Genomic DNA, 19,040 nt, shown 5'->3' on the forward strand with positions numbered 1-19,040 from the left:
TCGGGAAAGTACGGGGTGGGCTGCAATCTCAAAGGGTGCATGGCAAATACAGGACATGCTTGGATCAAGGAACAGTCGGAATTATAGTTGCAAATTGTTGTAGTTGTGCTGGGAAAGTCTCTGAGCTTCAAGCGGTTATAGAAAGTACAGAATCTGAAATCGTTATAGGTACAGAAAGCTGGCTAAAGCCTGAAATAAGTTCTGCAGAAGTTTTTACGAAGTCTCAGACGGTGTTCAGGAAAGATAGATAAGGCAGAATTGGTGGTGCAGTGTTTGTGTCTGTCAGTAGTGGTTTATCTTGTAGTGAAGTCGAAGTAAATACTCCGTGTGAATTGGTATGGGTGGAGGTTATACTTAACAGCCAAACTAAGTTAATAATTGGCTCCTTCTCCCGACCCCCAGGCTCCGATGATATAGTTGCTGAACAGTTCAGAGAAAATTTGAGTCTCGTAACAAATAAATACCCCACTCATACGGTTATACACTCCTGGAAATGGAAAAAAGAACACATTGACACCGGTGTGTCAGATCCACCATACTTGCTCCGGACACTGCGAGAGGGCTGTACAAGCAATGATCACACGCACGGCACAGCGGACACACCAGGAACCGCGGTGTTGGCCGTCGAATGGCGCCAGCTGCGCAGCATTTGTGCACCGCCGCCGTCAGTGTCAGCCAGTTTGCCGTGGCATACGGAGCTCCATCGCAGTCTTTAACACTGGTAGCATGCCGCGACAGCGTGGACGTGAACCGTATGTGCAGTTGACGGACTTTGAGCGAGGGCGTATAGTGGCCATGCGGGAGGCCGGGTGGACGTACCGCCGAATTGCTCAACACGTGAGGCGTGAGGTCTCCACAGTACATCGATGTTGTCGCCAGTGGTCGGCGGAAGGTGCACGTGCCCGTCGACCTGGGACCGGACCGCAGCAACGCACGGATGCACGCCAAGACCGTAGGATCCTACGCAGTGCCGTAAGGGACCGCACCGCCACTTCCCAGCAAATTAGGGACACTGTTGCTCCTGGGGTATCGGCGAGGACCATTCGCAACCGTCTCCATGAAGCTGGGCTACGGTCCCGCACACCGTTAGGCCGTCTTCCGCTCACGCCCCAACATCGTGCAGCCCGCCTCCAGTGGTGTCGCGACAGGCGTGAATGGAGGGACGAATGGACACGTGTCGTCTTCAGCGATGAGAGTCGCTTCTGCCTTGGTGCCAATGATGGTCGTATGCGTGTTTGGCGCCGTGCAGGTGAGCGCCACAATCAGGACTGCATACGACCGAGGCACACAGGGCCAACACCCGGCATCATGGTGTGGGGAGCGATCTCCTACACTGGCCGTACACCACTGGTGATCGTCGAGGGGACACTGAATAGTGCACGGTACATCCAAACCGTCATCGAACCCATCGTTCTACCATTCCTAGACCGGCAAGGGAACTTGCTGTTCCAACAGGACAATGCACGTCCGCATGTATCCCGTGCCACCCAACGTGCTCTAGAAGGTGTAAGTCAACTACCCTGGCCAGCAAGATCTCCGGATCTGTCCCCCATTGAGCATGTTTGGGACTGGATGAAGCGTCGTCTCACGCGGTCTGCACGTCCAGCACGAACGCTGGTCCAACTGAGGCGCCAGGTGGAAATGGCATGGCAAGCCGTTCCACAGGACTACATCCAGCATCTCTACGATCGTCTCCATGGGAGAATAGCAGCCTGCATTGCTGCGAAAGGTGGATATACACTGTACTAGTGCCGACATTGTGCATGCTCTGTTGCCTGTGTCTATGTGCCTGTGGTTCTGTCAGTGTGATCATGTGATGTGTCTGACCCCAGGAATGTGTCAATAAAGTTTCCCCTTCCTGGGACAATGAATTCACGGTGTTCTTATTTCAATTTCCAGGAGTGTAGTTGGTAGGGACTTCAACCTTCCCTCGATATGTTGGCAAAAATACTTGTTCAAAACCGGTGGTAGCCAGAAAACATCTTCCGAGATATTCCTAAACGCTTTCTCCGAAAATTATTTCGAGCAGTTAGTCCACGAACCCACACGAATTGTAAATGGTTGCGACAACACACTTGACCTCTTAGCCACAAACAATCCAGAGCTAATAGAGAGCATCATGACTGATACAGGGATTAGTGATCACAAGGTCGTTGTAGCTAGGCTCAATACCGTTTCTTCCAAATCCACCAGAAACAAACGCAAAATAATTTTATTTAAAGAAGCGGATAAAGTGTCACTAGAAGCCTTCCTAAGAGACAATCTCCATTCCTTCCGAACTGACTATGCAAATGTAGACGAGATGTTGCTCAAATTCAAAGATATAGTAGCAACAGCAATTGAGAGATTCATACCTCATAAATTGGTAAGAGATGGAAATGATCCCCCATGGTACACAAAACAGATCCGAACGCTGTTGCAGAGGCAAATGAAAAAGCATATGAAGTTCAGAAGAACGCGAAATCCCGAAGGTTGGCAAAAATTTACAGATGCGCGAAATTTGGCATGGATTTCAATGCGAGATACCTTTAATAGGTTCCACAACGAAACATTGTCTCGAAATTTGGTAGAAAATCCGAAGAAATTCTGGTCGTATGTAAAGTACACAAGCGGCAAGACGCAGTCAATACCTTCGCTGCGCAGTGCCGATGGTACTGTTACCGACGACTGTGCCGCTAAAGCGGAGTTATTGAATGCAGTTTTCCGAAATTCCATCACCAGGGAAGACGAATGGAATATTCCAGAATTTGAAACACGGACAGCTGGTAGCATGAGTTTCTTAGAAATAGATACCTTAGGGGTTGCGAAGCAACTCAAATTGCCTGATACGGGCAAGTCTTCAGGTCCAGATTGAATACCGATTAGGTTCCTTTCAGACTACGCTGATACAATAGCTACCTACTTAGCAATCATATACAACCGCTCTCTCACCGATAGATCTGTACCTTTAGATTGGAAAATTGCGCAGGTCGCACCAGTGTTTAAGAAGGGTAGTAGGGGTAATCCATCTAACTACATACCTATATCGTTGATATCGATTTGCAGTAGGGTTTTGGAGCATATATAGTATTCAAGCATTATGAATCACCTCGGAGGAAACGATCTATTGATACGTAATCAGCATGGTTTCAGAAAACATCGTTCTTGTGCAACGCAGCTAGTTCTTTATTCGCAAGACGTAATGGCTGCTATCGACAGGGGATCTCAAGTTGATTCCGTATTTCTATATTTCCGGAAAGCTTTTGACACCGTTCCTCACAAGCGACTTCTAATCAAGCTGCGGGCCTATGGGGTATCGTCACAGTTGTGCGACTGGATTCGTGATTTCCTGTCAGGAAGGTCGCGGTTCGTAGTAATAGACGGCAAATCATCGAGGAAAATTGAAGTGATATCAGGTGTTCCTCAGGGAAGCGTCCTGGGACCTCTGCTGTTCATGATCTACATAAATAACCTGGGTGACGATCTGAGCAGTTCTCTTCGGTTGTTCGCAGATGATGCTGTAATTTACCGTCTAGTAAGGTCATCCGAAGACCAGTATCAGTTGCAAAGCGATTTAGAAAAGATTGCTGTATGGTGTGGCCGGTGGCAGTTGACGCTAAATAACGAAAAGTGTGAGGTGATCCACACGAGTTCCAAAAGAAATCCGTTGGAATTCGATTACTCGATAAATAGTACAATTCTCAAGTCTGTCGATTCAACAAAGTACCTGGGTGTTAAAATTACGATCAACTTCAGTTGGAAAGACCACTTAGATAATATTGTTGGGAAGGCGAGCCAAAGGTTGCGTTTCATTGGCAGGACACTTATAAGATGCAACAAGTCCACTAAAGAGACAGCTTACACTACACTCGTTCGTCCTCTGTTAGAATATTGCTGAGCGGTGTGGGATCCTTACCAGGTGGGATTGATGGAGGACATCGAAAGGGTGCAAAAAAAGGCAGCTCGTTTTGTATTACCACGTAATAGGGGAGAGAGCGCGGCAGATATGATACGCGAGTTGGAATGTAAGTCATTAAAGCAAAGACGTTTTTCGTCGCGGCGGGATCTATTTACGAAATTGCAGTCACCAACTTTCTCTTCCGAATGCGAAAATATTTTGTTGAGCCCAACCTACATAGGTAGGAATGGTCATCAAAACAAAATAAGAGAAATCAGAGCTCGAACAGAAAGGTTTAAGTGTTCGTTTTTCCCGCGCGCTGTTCGGGAGTGGAATGGTAGAGAGATAGTATGATTGTGGTTCGATGAACCCTCTGCCAAGCACTTAAATGTGAATTGCAGGGTAATCATGTAGATGTAGATGTAGATGGAATTTCTCATTCGCCATTGTATGTATATTTCAAAAGAGATTTGTGCAAACAATAATTCGCTGGTATACATTTATCTGGACTACTCGGGATATTATCACACTTTGTCTCGTCCAAGGGCTGCTTTGACTTTAAAAAAGTTACTCTACTTTTGACGTACCTCGAGACAGAATGCAACGCCATCATATTGCCGATGAATCGGACGTTATAGTTCCGTACGTGTATGTAAGGTTTACGGCTGTCAGTAATATTTTATGTATAGCATCTGAATAGTTTTTGATATACAGATCACGAATTTAATGGAAATCTGATAGTAAATACAAGAAAATGACTCGTGCCGTCAGTGCCCTTGGCAGTTGGTGCCTGTCTACTTCTGAAAAAACGTATCCCAAATCCACTGTAACAACTTATCGATTTCTTCATTAGGCTGTCTTCATTACTGTTTTACTAACATCATTCACAAGTTAATCGAAGAAAAGGACCAAACAGCATAATAATGCATTTCCTTGAAGAGCAGTCTCTTGATTAAAATCGATTACGAACTTCCTTACTACACAACTTCACATACAATTTTCTCAAGTTAATTATTGTGTCTTTCAATGACATGAAAGTCAAGACTAAAATAGATCATCGTAGTTAAATCAGAACAACGAACAGATGTAACATTTTCTCATTTTATGACAACTGAAAAACAATTCTGGTGGAATTCTTCCACTTTTACCAGAATATACTCACTGTTATTTGTTTCTGGAAATTTGCTAACTAATTTGATTGCCCATTACAGTTAACAACTCACTTGATGCTCGTATTGCAGGGACGAGATAAATCTTGCTGTGCTGTCTCTTACTGAAAATGGTGACCTCACTAAACTGAAGAATCGGTGGTGGTACGACCGTACCGAATGCAAGCACAGCGACAAACAGGTAATGAGCGCCGCTTGAGTTCACTACACGCTACTGATGTTTACCGTAGTAGGTAACTTATTTTTGAAAATAATGCTAAAGATATAATGTCAAATCCTTTAAGTGTCCTCTATAACATGCTGCCGTAGACATTCTATTTGTCTTATCAGCGTTAGTCTTTTTATCACAACAGTTTCTTGAAAGTTCATTGATAACCATTTTCTTCTTTTTTTTCTTTTTGTACTTCTAGTCTCATGTTAAATTTCACAAAACTGCAAATGTGTTGGACGTCTGTTCTCTTTAATCGCACCTTCTACTCTTGCAGCCATTACAACTTCAATATCTGAGGAGTAAATACACTGACAAACCAAAACATTTTGACCATTGCCCAACGCAACGTTAAGTGGAGCCTGGTGGCGTTCCGGGCACATGATGCGGTAAGAAAAGTACGTAAGCCGAGCAGACATGGACGGACGATTACCCTAGCGAAGATATGGGCTGCACATTGGGAAATCCATTGAGATACGCGACTTCGACAAAGGGCAAGTCTTCCGAAGTAAGAGTGATTTCAGGTGTGCCGCAGGGGAGTGTAATAAGACCGTTGCTACTCACACTATACATAAATGACCTTGTGGATAACATCGGAAGCTCACTGAGGCTTTTTGCGGATGATGCTGTAGTATATAGAGAGGTTGTAACAATGGAAAATTGTACTGAAATGCAGGAGGATCTGCAGCGAATTGATGTATGGTGCAGGGAATGGTAATTGAATCTCAATGTAGACAAGTGTAATGCGCTGCGAATACATAGAAAGAAAGATCCCTTATCATTTAGCTACAATATAGCAGGTCAGCAACTGGAAGCACTTAATTTCATAAATTATCTGAGAGTAGGCATTAGGAGTGATTTAAAATGGAATGATCATATAAAGTTGATCGTCGGTAAAGCAGATGCCAGACTGAGATTCATTGGAAGAATCCTAAGGAAATGCAATCCGAAAACAAAGGAAGTAGATTACAGTACATTTGTTCGCCCGCTGCTTGAATGTTGCTCACCAGTGTGGGATCCGTACCAGATAGGGTTGATAGAAGAGATAGAGAAGATCCAACGGAGAGCAGCGCGCTTCGTTACAGGATCATTTAGTAAACGCGAAAGTGTTACGGAGATGATAGATAAACTCCAGTGGAAGACCCTGAAGGAGAGACGCTCAGTTGCTCGGTACGGGCTTTTGTTGAAGTTTCGAGAACATACCTTCACCGAGGAGTCAAGCAGTATATTGCTCCCTCCTACGTATACCTCGCGAAGAGACCATGAGGATAAAATCAGAGAGATTAGAGCCCACACAGAGGCATACCGACAATCTTTCTTTCCACGAACAATACGAGACTGGAATAGAAGGGAGAACCGATACAGATACTCAAAGTACCCTCCGCCACATACTGTCAGTTGGCTTGCGGAGTGTGGATGTAGATGTAGATAATGCAGAGCCTGTGAACGAGTATCTCGTAAACGCCGAAGCTGATGGAATGTTCACGTGCCACTGTCCTGAACATCTACGCAGAGAGATAGATGGGTAGTGAAACTACCACTAGGTGCTAAATGGTTGGACGTCCACGATTTTTCACATAAGGTGGGGTTCAGAAGCTTCTCTGCTCTGCAAAATAGGATAGATCTGTGGCATTTCTGGCTAATGAGCACAATGCTAGTGCACCAACAAGTGTTTCGGAGCACACGTTCATCATGCGTTGTTGAACATGGAGCTCCGCAGCACACCATCCCTCTGTGTTCACATGTTGTCCCAACGACATCATTAATTATGATTGCAGTGGGCACGAGACCATCGGAATTCGATCTTCCATCAATGCAAATATGTCGGCTCACATTTTTACTAACTAGGTCACAGGTCGTCTCCACAAACGCCGTGTCGAGGTGAACGACGGCTCTAAAGTGCAGTGCACGACGGACGCAGGCTGGTGAAAGCAGTATTGTGCTATGGGAGGCAGTCTCCTGCGCTTGCAGTGGACTAGTAATCGAAGACATGCTGACAGCTGCGAACCACCGGCTTCCCTTCATGCTCAATGTCTTCACCGACGGCGATGTCATCCTTCAGCAGTATAATTGTCCGTGTCTCGGAACCAGAACCATGTTACAGTGGTTTGAGGAACGTTATAGTGAACTGACGTTGATGTCTCGGCGATCAAATTCGCCTGCTGTAAACTCCATGGAACCCGTCTGGGTCTCTACCGGCCGCCACCTAAACGTACGCAAACTAAGACTCGCTATTTGCGCGAATTACATGACCTGTGTATAGAATCCAAAGCCACATACCTTCACAAACCTACCAGCAAACAATAGGTTCCCTGATACAATCAGCGATGTTCTTCGTTGCAGCCGGCCGAAGTGGCCGTGTGGTTAAAGGCGCTGCAGTCTGGAACCGCAAGACCGCTACGGTCGCAGGTTCGAATCCTGCCTCGGGCATGGATGTTTGTGATGTCCTTAGGTTAGTTAGGTTTAAGTAGTTCTAAGTTCTAGGGGACTAATGACCTCAGCAGTTGAGTCCCATAGTGCTCAGAGGCATTTGAACCATTCTTCGTTGCAAAGACGTACAAACCAGCTATTAAGCAGGTGGTCAAAATGTTTTTGTACATCAGTGTATGACCACAATGCTCATAAACATATTTGAATTCGGCCGCAAAAAAGATAAAGATGTTAGGATATAAATGAGATACTGGATCAGCTTATGCGTCATATTTATTCCAGCCTGAGCTCGTTAGACAATCAGTCCCCAAATGTCAATCATGTCGAATAGCCGTGAAGTTAGAGCACCGAATATTTTATGGAAGTTACTGAAATATTATAAAGAAAACACTTGAACACATACTTCTAAGTAGTCATGTTGTGGAAAAGTGAACAAACGAAATTTAATGTTTAATGGTGAATGTGAGACATATAGTAACCTCAGCTTCGAAACAGACTGACGGAAAAGGAACTTGCAAGGTGAGTATATCGAAGGATATCTATTTAAGTGTCTGTAATGTATCATCCATAGTTATGTGGCTTTGCAGTCACTGCAGTAAACCGAACTACCAGATGTGTTTATTTTTCACACGCTGTTGTGACGAATCAAACTGAGAATTTTATAAGGGGCAGCCAATGAAAACGGGACGGATGGCAAAAAAACAAGTAAACTATTTGTTATATCAAAAGTAATCGCCACGACTATTAATACATCTATCTTAATGTGAAACAAGACCGTCAATGTCTGTAAGGAATGTCTGTTTAAAATGTCTGTTTGCAGTGGACCACGGAACCATAATTGTACCGAGGCGTGCATCCCTTCGTCCGAAGTAGATCGACTGTCACCAATGTCTTGCTTCAGGGATTCAAAAATATGGGACTCGCATCGGGAGAGATCAGGACTGTGTGGAGGATGTCTAAGGGCTTCCCAGCAAAACTCCTGCAGCGTAGTCGAAACGTTCTTGGCATTATTTTGTGGGCCCACCACTTGACATTTTCGTATTTCTGGAGCCCTGGAGATAGACATTCCTGGTGGTTGATTTGCTTCAGTAGAAGAGGTACACGTCTGGGTACAGTTATGGTTCAGTAGTCAACTGCAAACATGTTTCCATGAAGGCAGTGACCTGCTTGTCCAACAATGGGATAAACGTATTAAGAGTTATGGCGATTAGTTGTGAAATAATAAACAGTTTACTTACTTTTTCCGTGTTTCTCGTTTTAGTTGACCGCCTCTTACACGACGGGGTACCAAAAAAAACGGAATTACTTTTCGTAAAAAGTTATATATTTTCAAATTGTTTATAAAACAGCCTCTTCACCTTCAAAATACCCTATACTACAACTAACACATTTGTCCCACTGGTGCTTCCACTATCCGAAACATTTTTTTTATAGTCATCTTTAGAAATGGCTGACAGGACCTCCCTGGTTTTTTCCTTGACTTTTTCAATGTTGTCCAATCGGCATCCTTTCATGCCCCTTTTCATGCATGGAAATAAGAAGAAGTCGTACAGAGATACATCAGGCGAGTAAGGTGCTTGGGGGCAGCGGAACCATGCAATTTTAGCCAAAAACTGTCTAACAGAAATGGCTGTGTGTAGGTGCGTTGTCGTGGTGGAAGAACCAGTCTCCTGTCTGCCACAAATCGGGCTAAACCGAGCTCCAAGATAACCCGCTAATCTCTGACAGTTGATCAATTGTCTGTCGACAGTCTGTGAGCACGAACTCTCAATTTTTTTTTCAATATTTGGGTCGATTCGGGCAGTTGATGTGCTTCCAGAACGAGGTTTGTTATCAATCGACATGTCACCATTTTTAAATCGAGCAAAGCACTCGTATACTTGATTTTTTCCAGAAGTATCATCGTGGTCAGCCGTTTCAACACTAAAACAGTTCCAGCAGCATTACTACCGAGCAGAAAACAAAATTTCACAGCTGCACGCTGTTCACTTACTTGTCATTATAAAAAACGAAACAAGAACAAAAACAATCACTGCAGATGAACAGAACAAGTCAGCTCGACAACACACGTGGCACTGAACTGGCAATGAGTTGCGATATACACGCCTAGCGGTAGACGTATAAGAATTCTATCAACCCAAATAACAGCATGGGCATATATCTTATCATGAACACGCATTCCAGAAAGCTCAAAACAATTTGATTTGATTTGTGACTCTTGGTTTCTTCACAGGATGCATCCCGAAACGAACTTTCGCTGAGCAACGTCGCAGGCATTTTCTACATACTTATAGGCGGCCTCTTACTGGCGATGGCGGTAGCCTTGCTGGAATTTTGTTACAAGTCTCACATGGAAGCAAGCAAAACAAAGGTATGTTGGCATATGAACAAAAACACTGTGTGTGCTGGCATAACTATATTCTCCTTGCGGTCTGCACGAACAAACGTTCTGTAAGAATAATTACTGTTTATTCAATAAAACTGTGGGACACAACGCATATATCCGTTGTGGGCACCTGTCAGATGAATTTGCTTGTTTACCGATCTCTGTTGTAGTTGTAGGCTTTATAAGAAATCACGTGTTATAATTAGCGAACATGAACTGAACGCCGTTCTACTCCTCAATTTGTTGTTGTGCTTGTAAATCTCAGCACCTCGAGGACTGCAAAAAATCTGTACTGTATAAATAAAAATAGCAGCAAGAGCGTTTTGTGCCGAATAATTAGAGAACTTTTACTTTCAATTAGGAGTTCCTAAAGGCGCCTGTAATTTAGGAAATAACGTGAAGAACGAAGCATAGTACATACCGAAATTTTACGTGCATTTCACATTCAGCTCAGTGGGAAGAACACACGATTGAATTTCAAGGTGATGCCTATATCACCTGCAAAAGTAATCACGTATTCCTTAAACTATATTGAAATGCGAAATTTAGTATTTAGAGACCTGTGGCAGCAACAGTGGCTCTAACCCGAACTGAGCTTAGGTGGTTGATATGGGTACATCATGCCATGCTGCTTCAATAGTACCAGCGCTCATCAATCGTAGGGGCGAGTTCCTGCCTCGTAAAACAATTCTTTTGGCAATATTTACCGTTGTCCGGTGCCGAAGTCAATCTTTTTCACTTAGGTTCTTTTCCGTCAAGAACAGCAAGCTCCACGGCCGTATTAATGAGATGCAAGACAGGAGAAAGGGCTGCAATGATAGTAAATTTTTTATCTGTTTATTGCAGGTCGATTTCAGCTGCTGTCAACCTATGTTCAGTCCAACTATATTCAAGTCATGATGGCTCATGGTAAATTAAATCGCACATTATTCTTCACTTACATCACAAATAACAAATAGTTAAACTGTCAACTGTTTCTTATTTGTAATGGCAGTTTGGTACCATGAGCTATTTTATTGACGAGTCGTAATATCTTAAATATAACTGCACTGAAGATAGCCAACCCGTATCTGAAATCGATCTGCAGTATACAGATTCAAAATTTATCACCGATGCTGCCCGTCCTCCTATCTTGGGTCTTTTTCACTTAGTTAAATCCATTTAATTAATCTATTTTTTGCATCTCTGCAACTACTTACAGTGTGTCAAGTAGGAGCATGGTCAACATTACACACAGATGGTAAAAGGTGTCGCCTTAGTTCTTTCACAGTCCATAAAAAGGAGCATTTGTCCTTGGTTTCAAGCATGTCTCGGAGGTGTGAAGCAATTATCGACGGTGTGGGTGACAGAATGTATTATTAATTATAACAGCATTCAAAAATGCTGTTCATATATGATGTATGTACATTTTTTAGTTTGTTATCAAATTCATTTTCCTGCTGATTGACCCCACCACGATCTTACTGAACAGACTATAAGTCTGTGGAGGAATTAGATATGAGCACTGAAATTTTGTGTACAGCTTAAACTTTTTTGGTCCAGAAACGATCCTGTGGAGCAGCAATTATTCACAGTGTCATTTTATTTAAGTCTATTAAAAGTGGTCCTTTTTAATAAAGTTTTTTGTTAAGTGTTAAATTAGTAAACTGACCTAATTTCCCGTTCATTTTATTAATACTCTTTTTAACATCATGTCTTCTCGTTTGTAGCTAATGCAGTTTCCGTTCCGTTTACAGATGTCACTCTCTGATGCCATAAAGGCAAAAGCTCGGTTAACTATAGGCGGAGGAATGGATTTCGACGGAGGAAGGGTAAGTTATTCTAAATACTAAAAAAAGCTCCTCTTGAAGCTTTACGGTAGACTTAAATACAAAAGAAATCTCAAGAGTAGTATAAAAACGAATATCGTTTAGTTTCACATTGTGCAAACGGATCGTGCTAAGGGGGCAAGTCAATAAGTAAAGGTGGTTTATTTCTACATCATAGGATGACAGCACTAAAATAACTCTGACATGCTCTAACCTTACTGTCGTTCTCGTGCGTTAACTGTGTTGGTTCAGTGAATAGTTCTATTTCGAAGTGATTTCGAAGTATTTTACTGTGAGTAGCTCATTTTCCGTACGCATCAAGGGAGAAATTAGGCAAGTGACTCCATTTTTGCACTCTGTAGGGACGAAAACTGATGAGAATATTCGCAGAGTGTAGAAGAAGTACAAACATAGCTCTCCTAGATAAAAAAAAAATTGCGAGAATATCAATCACTTTAAAAGTGAAAGCGCGTCTTTCTGCGTGAAGAACGTTTGGATAGGCCGTCCACTTCGAAAACAGACAGTTACATCATGATGATCGTCGTGGCAGAATTAATGATACTGCGCATGAGTGGAACATTAGTCGGGGCTCAGTATTTTCAGATGTCCATGTATAAATTACCACAAAGTTTATGCCTATTGGGCACCACGTCAACTTACAAAAAGAGAAACACGAACACCAGCATTTGGAAATGTAGAAATCACATTTAATTCGTTTTGAAGAGTAAGAAGAAAACATTCTCAATCGCATAGTAGCCACTGATTGGTTGTGGATCCGTTATTATGAACCACAGAGTAAGTAACAGAGCATGGCGTGGAAACATCAATCTTTGCCTACAGTGAATAAGCTCGAAAGCCAAGCTTCTGCAGGAAAGTTGATAACAGTGTTTCAGGATATTAAATGTCCGCTGCTGATTCATTATATTCCTAAAGCTCAAACACCGAATAGTGACAGCTACTGTTAGGTATGCGAGATCAGAAACCCAAAATCTAAAATAAATAAATAAATAAAAAGGGTAATGCCCACCTTCGAAGAGCATGGAAAACAATCTTGTGCATTCAGAATCTTGGCTTTGAGCTGCTAGTTTACACCATGTACAGTCCTGACCTAACTCAAAGTCACTGTCACCTTTTGCGGACGCCACTGAAACCACAAAGCTTCTTCCACGAGGAAATTAGGAAGTTTGCTATGAGATGGACCAAGTGTATAAAGGCTGAAAGAATTTGTTAAGAGAACTGATATTTCCTGCAATTTTGGTTTCCAATGAAATGTTTCTTTTTAAAAAAAAAATACTTTTACTTTTTGATTTGCCCTCGTAGAACGAACTTTGTCACAAAAGCGTATGCTAAACAGAGTCTTGAGCTCACTTTTACAATGGCTCTGAGCACTATGGGACTAAACTTCTGAGGTCATCAGTCCCCTAGACCTTAGAACTACTTAAACCTAACTAACCTAAAGACATCACACACATCCATGCCCGAGGCAGGATTCGAACCTGCGACCGTAGCGGTCGCACGGCTCCAGACTGTAGCGCCTAGAACCGCTCACTTCTACATTCGCTCTACTGACTTATCCAATATTTCCATTGATCCGACGCTAAGCCTTATCTCCTACCGTACTTCTGCCTTCACAGACACTACTGAGGCACACGATACAATAGATCCTGATGTCCTGAGCTCTGCTTGTACATTCGTTTTCTTCATAATGCCTGGGTCTGTTTTCGAACGTGTGCCTGGTAGAGTTTCCCTATTACGTAGCTTAAGAAAATGCGTTTATGCACATCGAAAAGTCGCTTACTATTTTTCAAGTCTTGTGCTCTACACATGCTGTGTGTTTATGATCAGCGTATGCGTTGCAATAAAAAGTTGACTTCTCACAACGTTTCGATTGTACATTACTGTTATTATATCTTCCGAACTGGGTGTGCACGCTCAGGGAAATTTAACTGCTAGTACTGTCATAGAATGTTATCCGACACCTGGAACTGGTGCTTGTCATTGCACGAAATCACAAGATTTTTTCCCCACTATTCCAAGCAAGTTGACTGAATTTGCACAAATCGTCAAATATCATAATTCATTTTCCTCAGACTAAACGCCCAGCTCAGTGGCTTGGATCGGTATTAAAGTGCTTAGTGTTTTCCCTAGTTTCACACACTAACATTTGATTAACTCTCAAGTATTAGTAAGTTCATTGAAATTTTGAATGAAATTCTGTGAAATTTTGAACCCTATTCAGAAATTGCTAGCAACTTCATTGAAATTTTGAAACATATTACTTGAAATTTTGAACCATCACACTGAAATGTGATTTTAGCTTTCGCGTTAAAGGATCCTGCTCCTCGAACCTGGCTGTAATTGGATATGAAATCAAACTACTCTTTATTTCATTTCTCTGAAAGCACTACAGTGACCTTATTGCAGAAATGTTTTCGTTTGGAATGTCGTACATGAGGAACACCGAGTCTATAGTCGCGTCAAAGCGGTTTTGTTTCTTTGCAAAGAAATTATTGACAGACCAAAGGTCACACTTAAGTATTTTCATTAATCCTTGAAGTGACAAAATATTCTATCCCGCTTAACAATTAAGTACACGACATTACATACTTTTTGCACAATTTATTATGTATTTCTAAGTCCACCATGAATTGTGGGATGGTGCTGAAAAAGTATGAAAAAACTGCAGGAAATTAGCAATCGCAACTTCTGTTAGTAGACGTATGTCATCGGAGGAGGATATCCCTAAGGCCAGGGTTCAAAACCAACTTTAGGAAAGCATATAAATCTACCTTTGCAGCCGCTTCAGTATCAGAGTCAGTTCCAAAACTTTTATGAAACGTTTTTTCAAACACAGAATAAGTCTACCTTATCTGTTTCATCTCTTAATAGACATTTCACCCACTGTTCCGTATGACGCATTGTTACCCAGACTACCATCAATTTCTGTAGTAGGATTTGAAACTATAGAAATAGTAATCACATCATCTGGATCAGTCTCCTCCAACCTGTAAACTTTCTGTGTGCTTTTCTGTAACCTATTCCCATCAGTTCATTACACGATCGCGCAGAACTTCATCTGACATGGAACTGTACCACCTGGATGAAGTCATTCTTATAGATCTAAAAGAAATATTCACGACTGTAGGTATGAGCCCTACAACTGTAAAAACGAACCAAAAGAGCCTAAAAAATTCAAGTATGTGTATAAGCTCTTTGCATCATGTTGCATACTTTCAATAATGATCACATACGGGGCAGTCATACGAGACACATGTAAAAAAATCAAGTAAACTACACTCCTGGAAATTGAAATAAGAACACCGTGAATTCATTGTCCCAGGAAGGGGAAACTTTATTGACACATTCCTGGGGTCAGATACATCACATGATCACACTGACAGAACCACAGGCACATAGACACAGGCAACAGAGCATGCACAATGTCGGCACTAGTACAGTGTATATCCACCTTTCGCAGCAATGCAGGCTGCTATTCTCCCATGGAGACGATCGTAGAGATGCTGGATTTAGTCCTGTGGAACGGCTTGCCATTCCATTTCCACCTGGCGCCTCAGTTGGACCAGCGTTCGTGCTGGACGTGCAGACCGCGTGAGACGACGCTTCATCCAGTCCCAAACATGCTCAATGGGGGACAGATCCGGAGATCTTGCTGGCCAGGGTAGTTGACTTACACCTTCTAGAGCACGTTGGGTGGCACGGGATACATGCGGACGTGCATTGTCCTGTTGGAACAGCAAGTTCCCTTGCCGGTCTAGGAATGGTAGAACGATGGGTTCGATGACGGTTTGGATGTACCGTGCACTATTTAGTGTCCCCTCGACGATCACCAGTGGTGTACGGCCAGTGTAGGAGATCGCTCCCCACACCATGATGCCGGGTGTTGGCCCTGTGTGCCTCGGTCGTATGCAGTCCTGATTGTGGCGCTCACCTGCACGGCGCCAAACACGCATACGACCATCATTGGCACCAAGGCAGAAGCGACTCTCATCGCTGAAGACGACACGTCTCCATTCGTCCCTCCATTCACGCCTGTCACGACACCACTGGAGGCGGGCTGCACGATGTTGGGGCGTGAGCGGAAGACGGCCTAACGGTGTGCGGGACCGTAGCCCAGCTTCATGGAGACGGTTGCGAATGGTCCTCGCCGATACCCCAGGAGCAACAGTGTCCCTAATTTGCTGGGAAGTGGCGGTGCGGTCCCCTACGGCACTGCGTAGGATCCTACGGTCTTGGCGTGCATCCGTGCGTCGCTGCGGTCCGGTCCCAGGTCGACGGGCACGTGCACCTTCCGCCGACCACTGGCGACAACATCGATGTACTGTGGAGACCTCACGCCCCACGTGTTGAGCAATTCGGCGGTACGTCCACCCGGCTTCCCGCATGCCCACTATATGCCCTCGCTCAAAGTCCGTCAACTGCACATACGGTTCACGTCCACGCTGTCGCGGCATGCTACCAGTGTTAAAGACTGCGATGGAGCTCCGTATGCCACGGCAAACTGGCTGACACTGACGGCGGCGGTGCACAAATTCTGCGCAGCTAGCGCCATTCGACGGCCAACACCGCGGTTCCTGGTGTGTCCGCTGTGCCGTGCGTGTGATCATTGCTTGTACAGCCCTCTCGCAGTGTCCGGAGCAAGTATGGTGGGTCTGACACACCGGTGTCAATGTGTTCTTTTTTCCATTTCCAGGAGTGTATTTATTATTAACTGTTACTACATTTATCCCACTGTGAGATAAGACTGCCATTCATGGAAAAATGTTTGCGGTTGCCTAGGTAACCATGTTTGTACCCAGGCATGCACCACTTCGTCCGAAGGAAATCGATGGCAACGACCTTCTTTCTTCAGGACTCCAAAAATATGGAAATCGCTTGGGGAGAGAGCTGACCTACATGAAGGAAGTGCAAGAGCTTACCAACGAAAATTTTGCAGCGTAGTCGAAACAATCTTGGCAACTTATGTACCCACCCTGTGCAATTTCTAAGTTTTGGAACACTGGAGAAAGATATTCATGGCCGTCGATTTTCTTCGGTGGGAGAAGTATATGCCTAGCACAGTCATGGTTTCGTAGGCAACCGCAAAACATTTTTCCATGTGGGCTCTGACCGTCATATCTCTCAGTGGAAAAAATGTATTAACAGTTACGGCGATTGCTTTTGAAATAATAGTTTACTTACTTTTCTACGTTTGCTTCATTTTCATTTGACTGCCACATAAACATGTGCACTGTCAGCGGTAACAATTTTTCGTATCTCAGCGGCCAAAACAGTTGAGATAATTTGTGAAACAATATTATCTGCAACGTTCATTCTTCATTAGAAGAAGCATTTCACTGCATATAATCAGTAAAATTGTATGTAACTAGGAACTGAATTCACCAATTTATTTGCTTACTTGTACGGCTCGGAAGAAAACTAGCTGTAAATATGATTCACAAATAACTCCCGTAGAGATTTCATACTTCATAATACAGGATATGTTACTGAACTGAAATAACCTTCGTTTATATCAAAAGCTATCAGACGAGTGAATCCACTGGTGACATAATACGCTAGCTGAACATGAAACCAGATCTGAAGTAGAGTGCTTCAAAGACCACTGATAAAACATTCATACCATTGTTCGTTGATAGCTCAAGGCTACCGACTTACAAACGTAAAAATGGTAATCACACTTATCAGAGAAACTATTGTGAATATATTAATACAATACAATATATTTTTTGTAATGCATAAAGTCGTATATTGCATTTAAGACCATTAATATCTATATTTACTAGTATCACTTAAAGAGTTAAGTGCAGAAGTTATCAGTTGGACTGGCTTAGATCACAATAAGGAAAAAGACTTTACAGATCAAAGTCAGTTCAGTTGTAACAATTGTTTGAGCACTGAACTTCTGAAAAATCATTGGTTGCCCATAAAAGTCTTGTAAATCCCACACCCCATTAAATGGCTTGTTACCTTTTGCGTTAAATGTTAATGAAAAAAACTGTTTAAAGCAATGAGCTGTGACTGTGGATTCGTGTAGTGATATGTTCTCTTATGTTTACAGTACTATGCCCCAGCTCACCGAATCAACAACACAAAGATGGACCAACCTCACTGCAACACGCACACTCAAGTCTGAAGAGAGCGTATTCGAGAAGTGTTATAGGATACATCACGTGACGTCTAGGAGTGCAATAATGCACGAAGATAATTCGTGCGTTGACGAAGTTTCCCGTAAAGTGAATGTGAAGTAGGAAACTTCACACAAGCAGTACAAATGTTAATGCAGTAATTTTCATAAGATTTTATACGTAAGAAGAACTATTTGTTACATACAGCGGGATTATATTTTTCTTCAGTTACACATAATTTCCTTTTCTTATTCCAGTGATTTGAACAGTGAAACTGCCTGGAAGATTAAAACTGTGTGCCGGACCGAGACTCGAACTCGGGAACTTTGCCTTTCGCGGGCAAGTGCTCGGTCCAGCACACAGTTTTAATCTGCCAGGAAGTTTCATATCAGCGCACACTCCGCTGCAGAGTGAAAATCTCATTCTGGATTTGAACAGTCTTCATAAATCGAGTACTATGAAGGACTGTAATTTCTGTTGATGAATGATGTTAATATTAATAATAAACTATTAAATATGGAAGACGGTAACTTAAATTCTAAAAGAAACTCATAGTGCTTTGTCACGGGTAAAGATATGTCTATGGGATAAAGACGCTCTCTTTTCACAGATTGCAGATCCAATGCTAAATTTTTTATCAAACTTCAGAGAAACACACAGTAATAACATGCAATGTATATACACTAAATATGTATAATTATTTCATTTGTATAAACATCGTTGATAAATCTGCACTATGTTCATCTGGCACAAATATCACCTTTTACCACTGAAATCCCCGTACTTGTTCTTTAAACGCAATAAAAAACATTCAGAAATACATGTTTGCTTACAGTTAATAGTAGCAAAAGGAAATGTTTTTGAAACTCGTCACAGAGTGTATTATGTATTTTGAATAAATTGAATTGTTTGTGTACAGTTTCTTTCTTTCCTGCAATAGTCTTAAAAACGAATTATTCAGCCCAGTTACATATTTATTAAACATTTACAGATGACTTAATGTGTCTACGATCTGATTC

The 19,040-nt window shown here is 42.7% G+C and overlaps 1 protein-coding gene across 1 annotated transcript in view; it reads left to right on the forward strand.

Moving 5' to 3' along the window:
- The window catches only part of LOC126480873 (glutamate receptor 1-like), a 377,262-nt gene extending 358,445 nt beyond the window's left edge, over positions 1-18,817 (forward strand). Inside the window, exons 16-19 of the mRNA XM_050104251.1 lie at positions 5,119-5,227; positions 9,918-10,055; positions 11,807-11,881; positions 17,955-18,817. Of these exons, the coding sequence (XP_049960208.1) occupies positions 5,119-5,227; positions 9,918-10,055; positions 11,807-11,881; positions 17,955-18,029 (397 nt within the window). The 3' untranslated portion in view covers positions 18,030-18,817. The remainder of the gene's footprint in view (positions 1-5,118; positions 5,228-9,917; positions 10,056-11,806; positions 11,882-17,954) is intronic.
- The last annotated feature ends 223 nt before the right edge of the window (positions 18,818-19,040 follow it).

Source organism: Schistocerca serialis, chromosome 5 (genome assembly GCF_023864345.2).
Source record: "Schistocerca serialis cubense isolate TAMUIC-IGC-003099 chromosome 5, iqSchSeri2.2, whole genome shotgun sequence".
In the NCBI taxonomy this organism is placed as follows: domain Eukaryota; kingdom Metazoa; phylum Arthropoda; class Insecta; order Orthoptera; family Acrididae; genus Schistocerca; species Schistocerca serialis.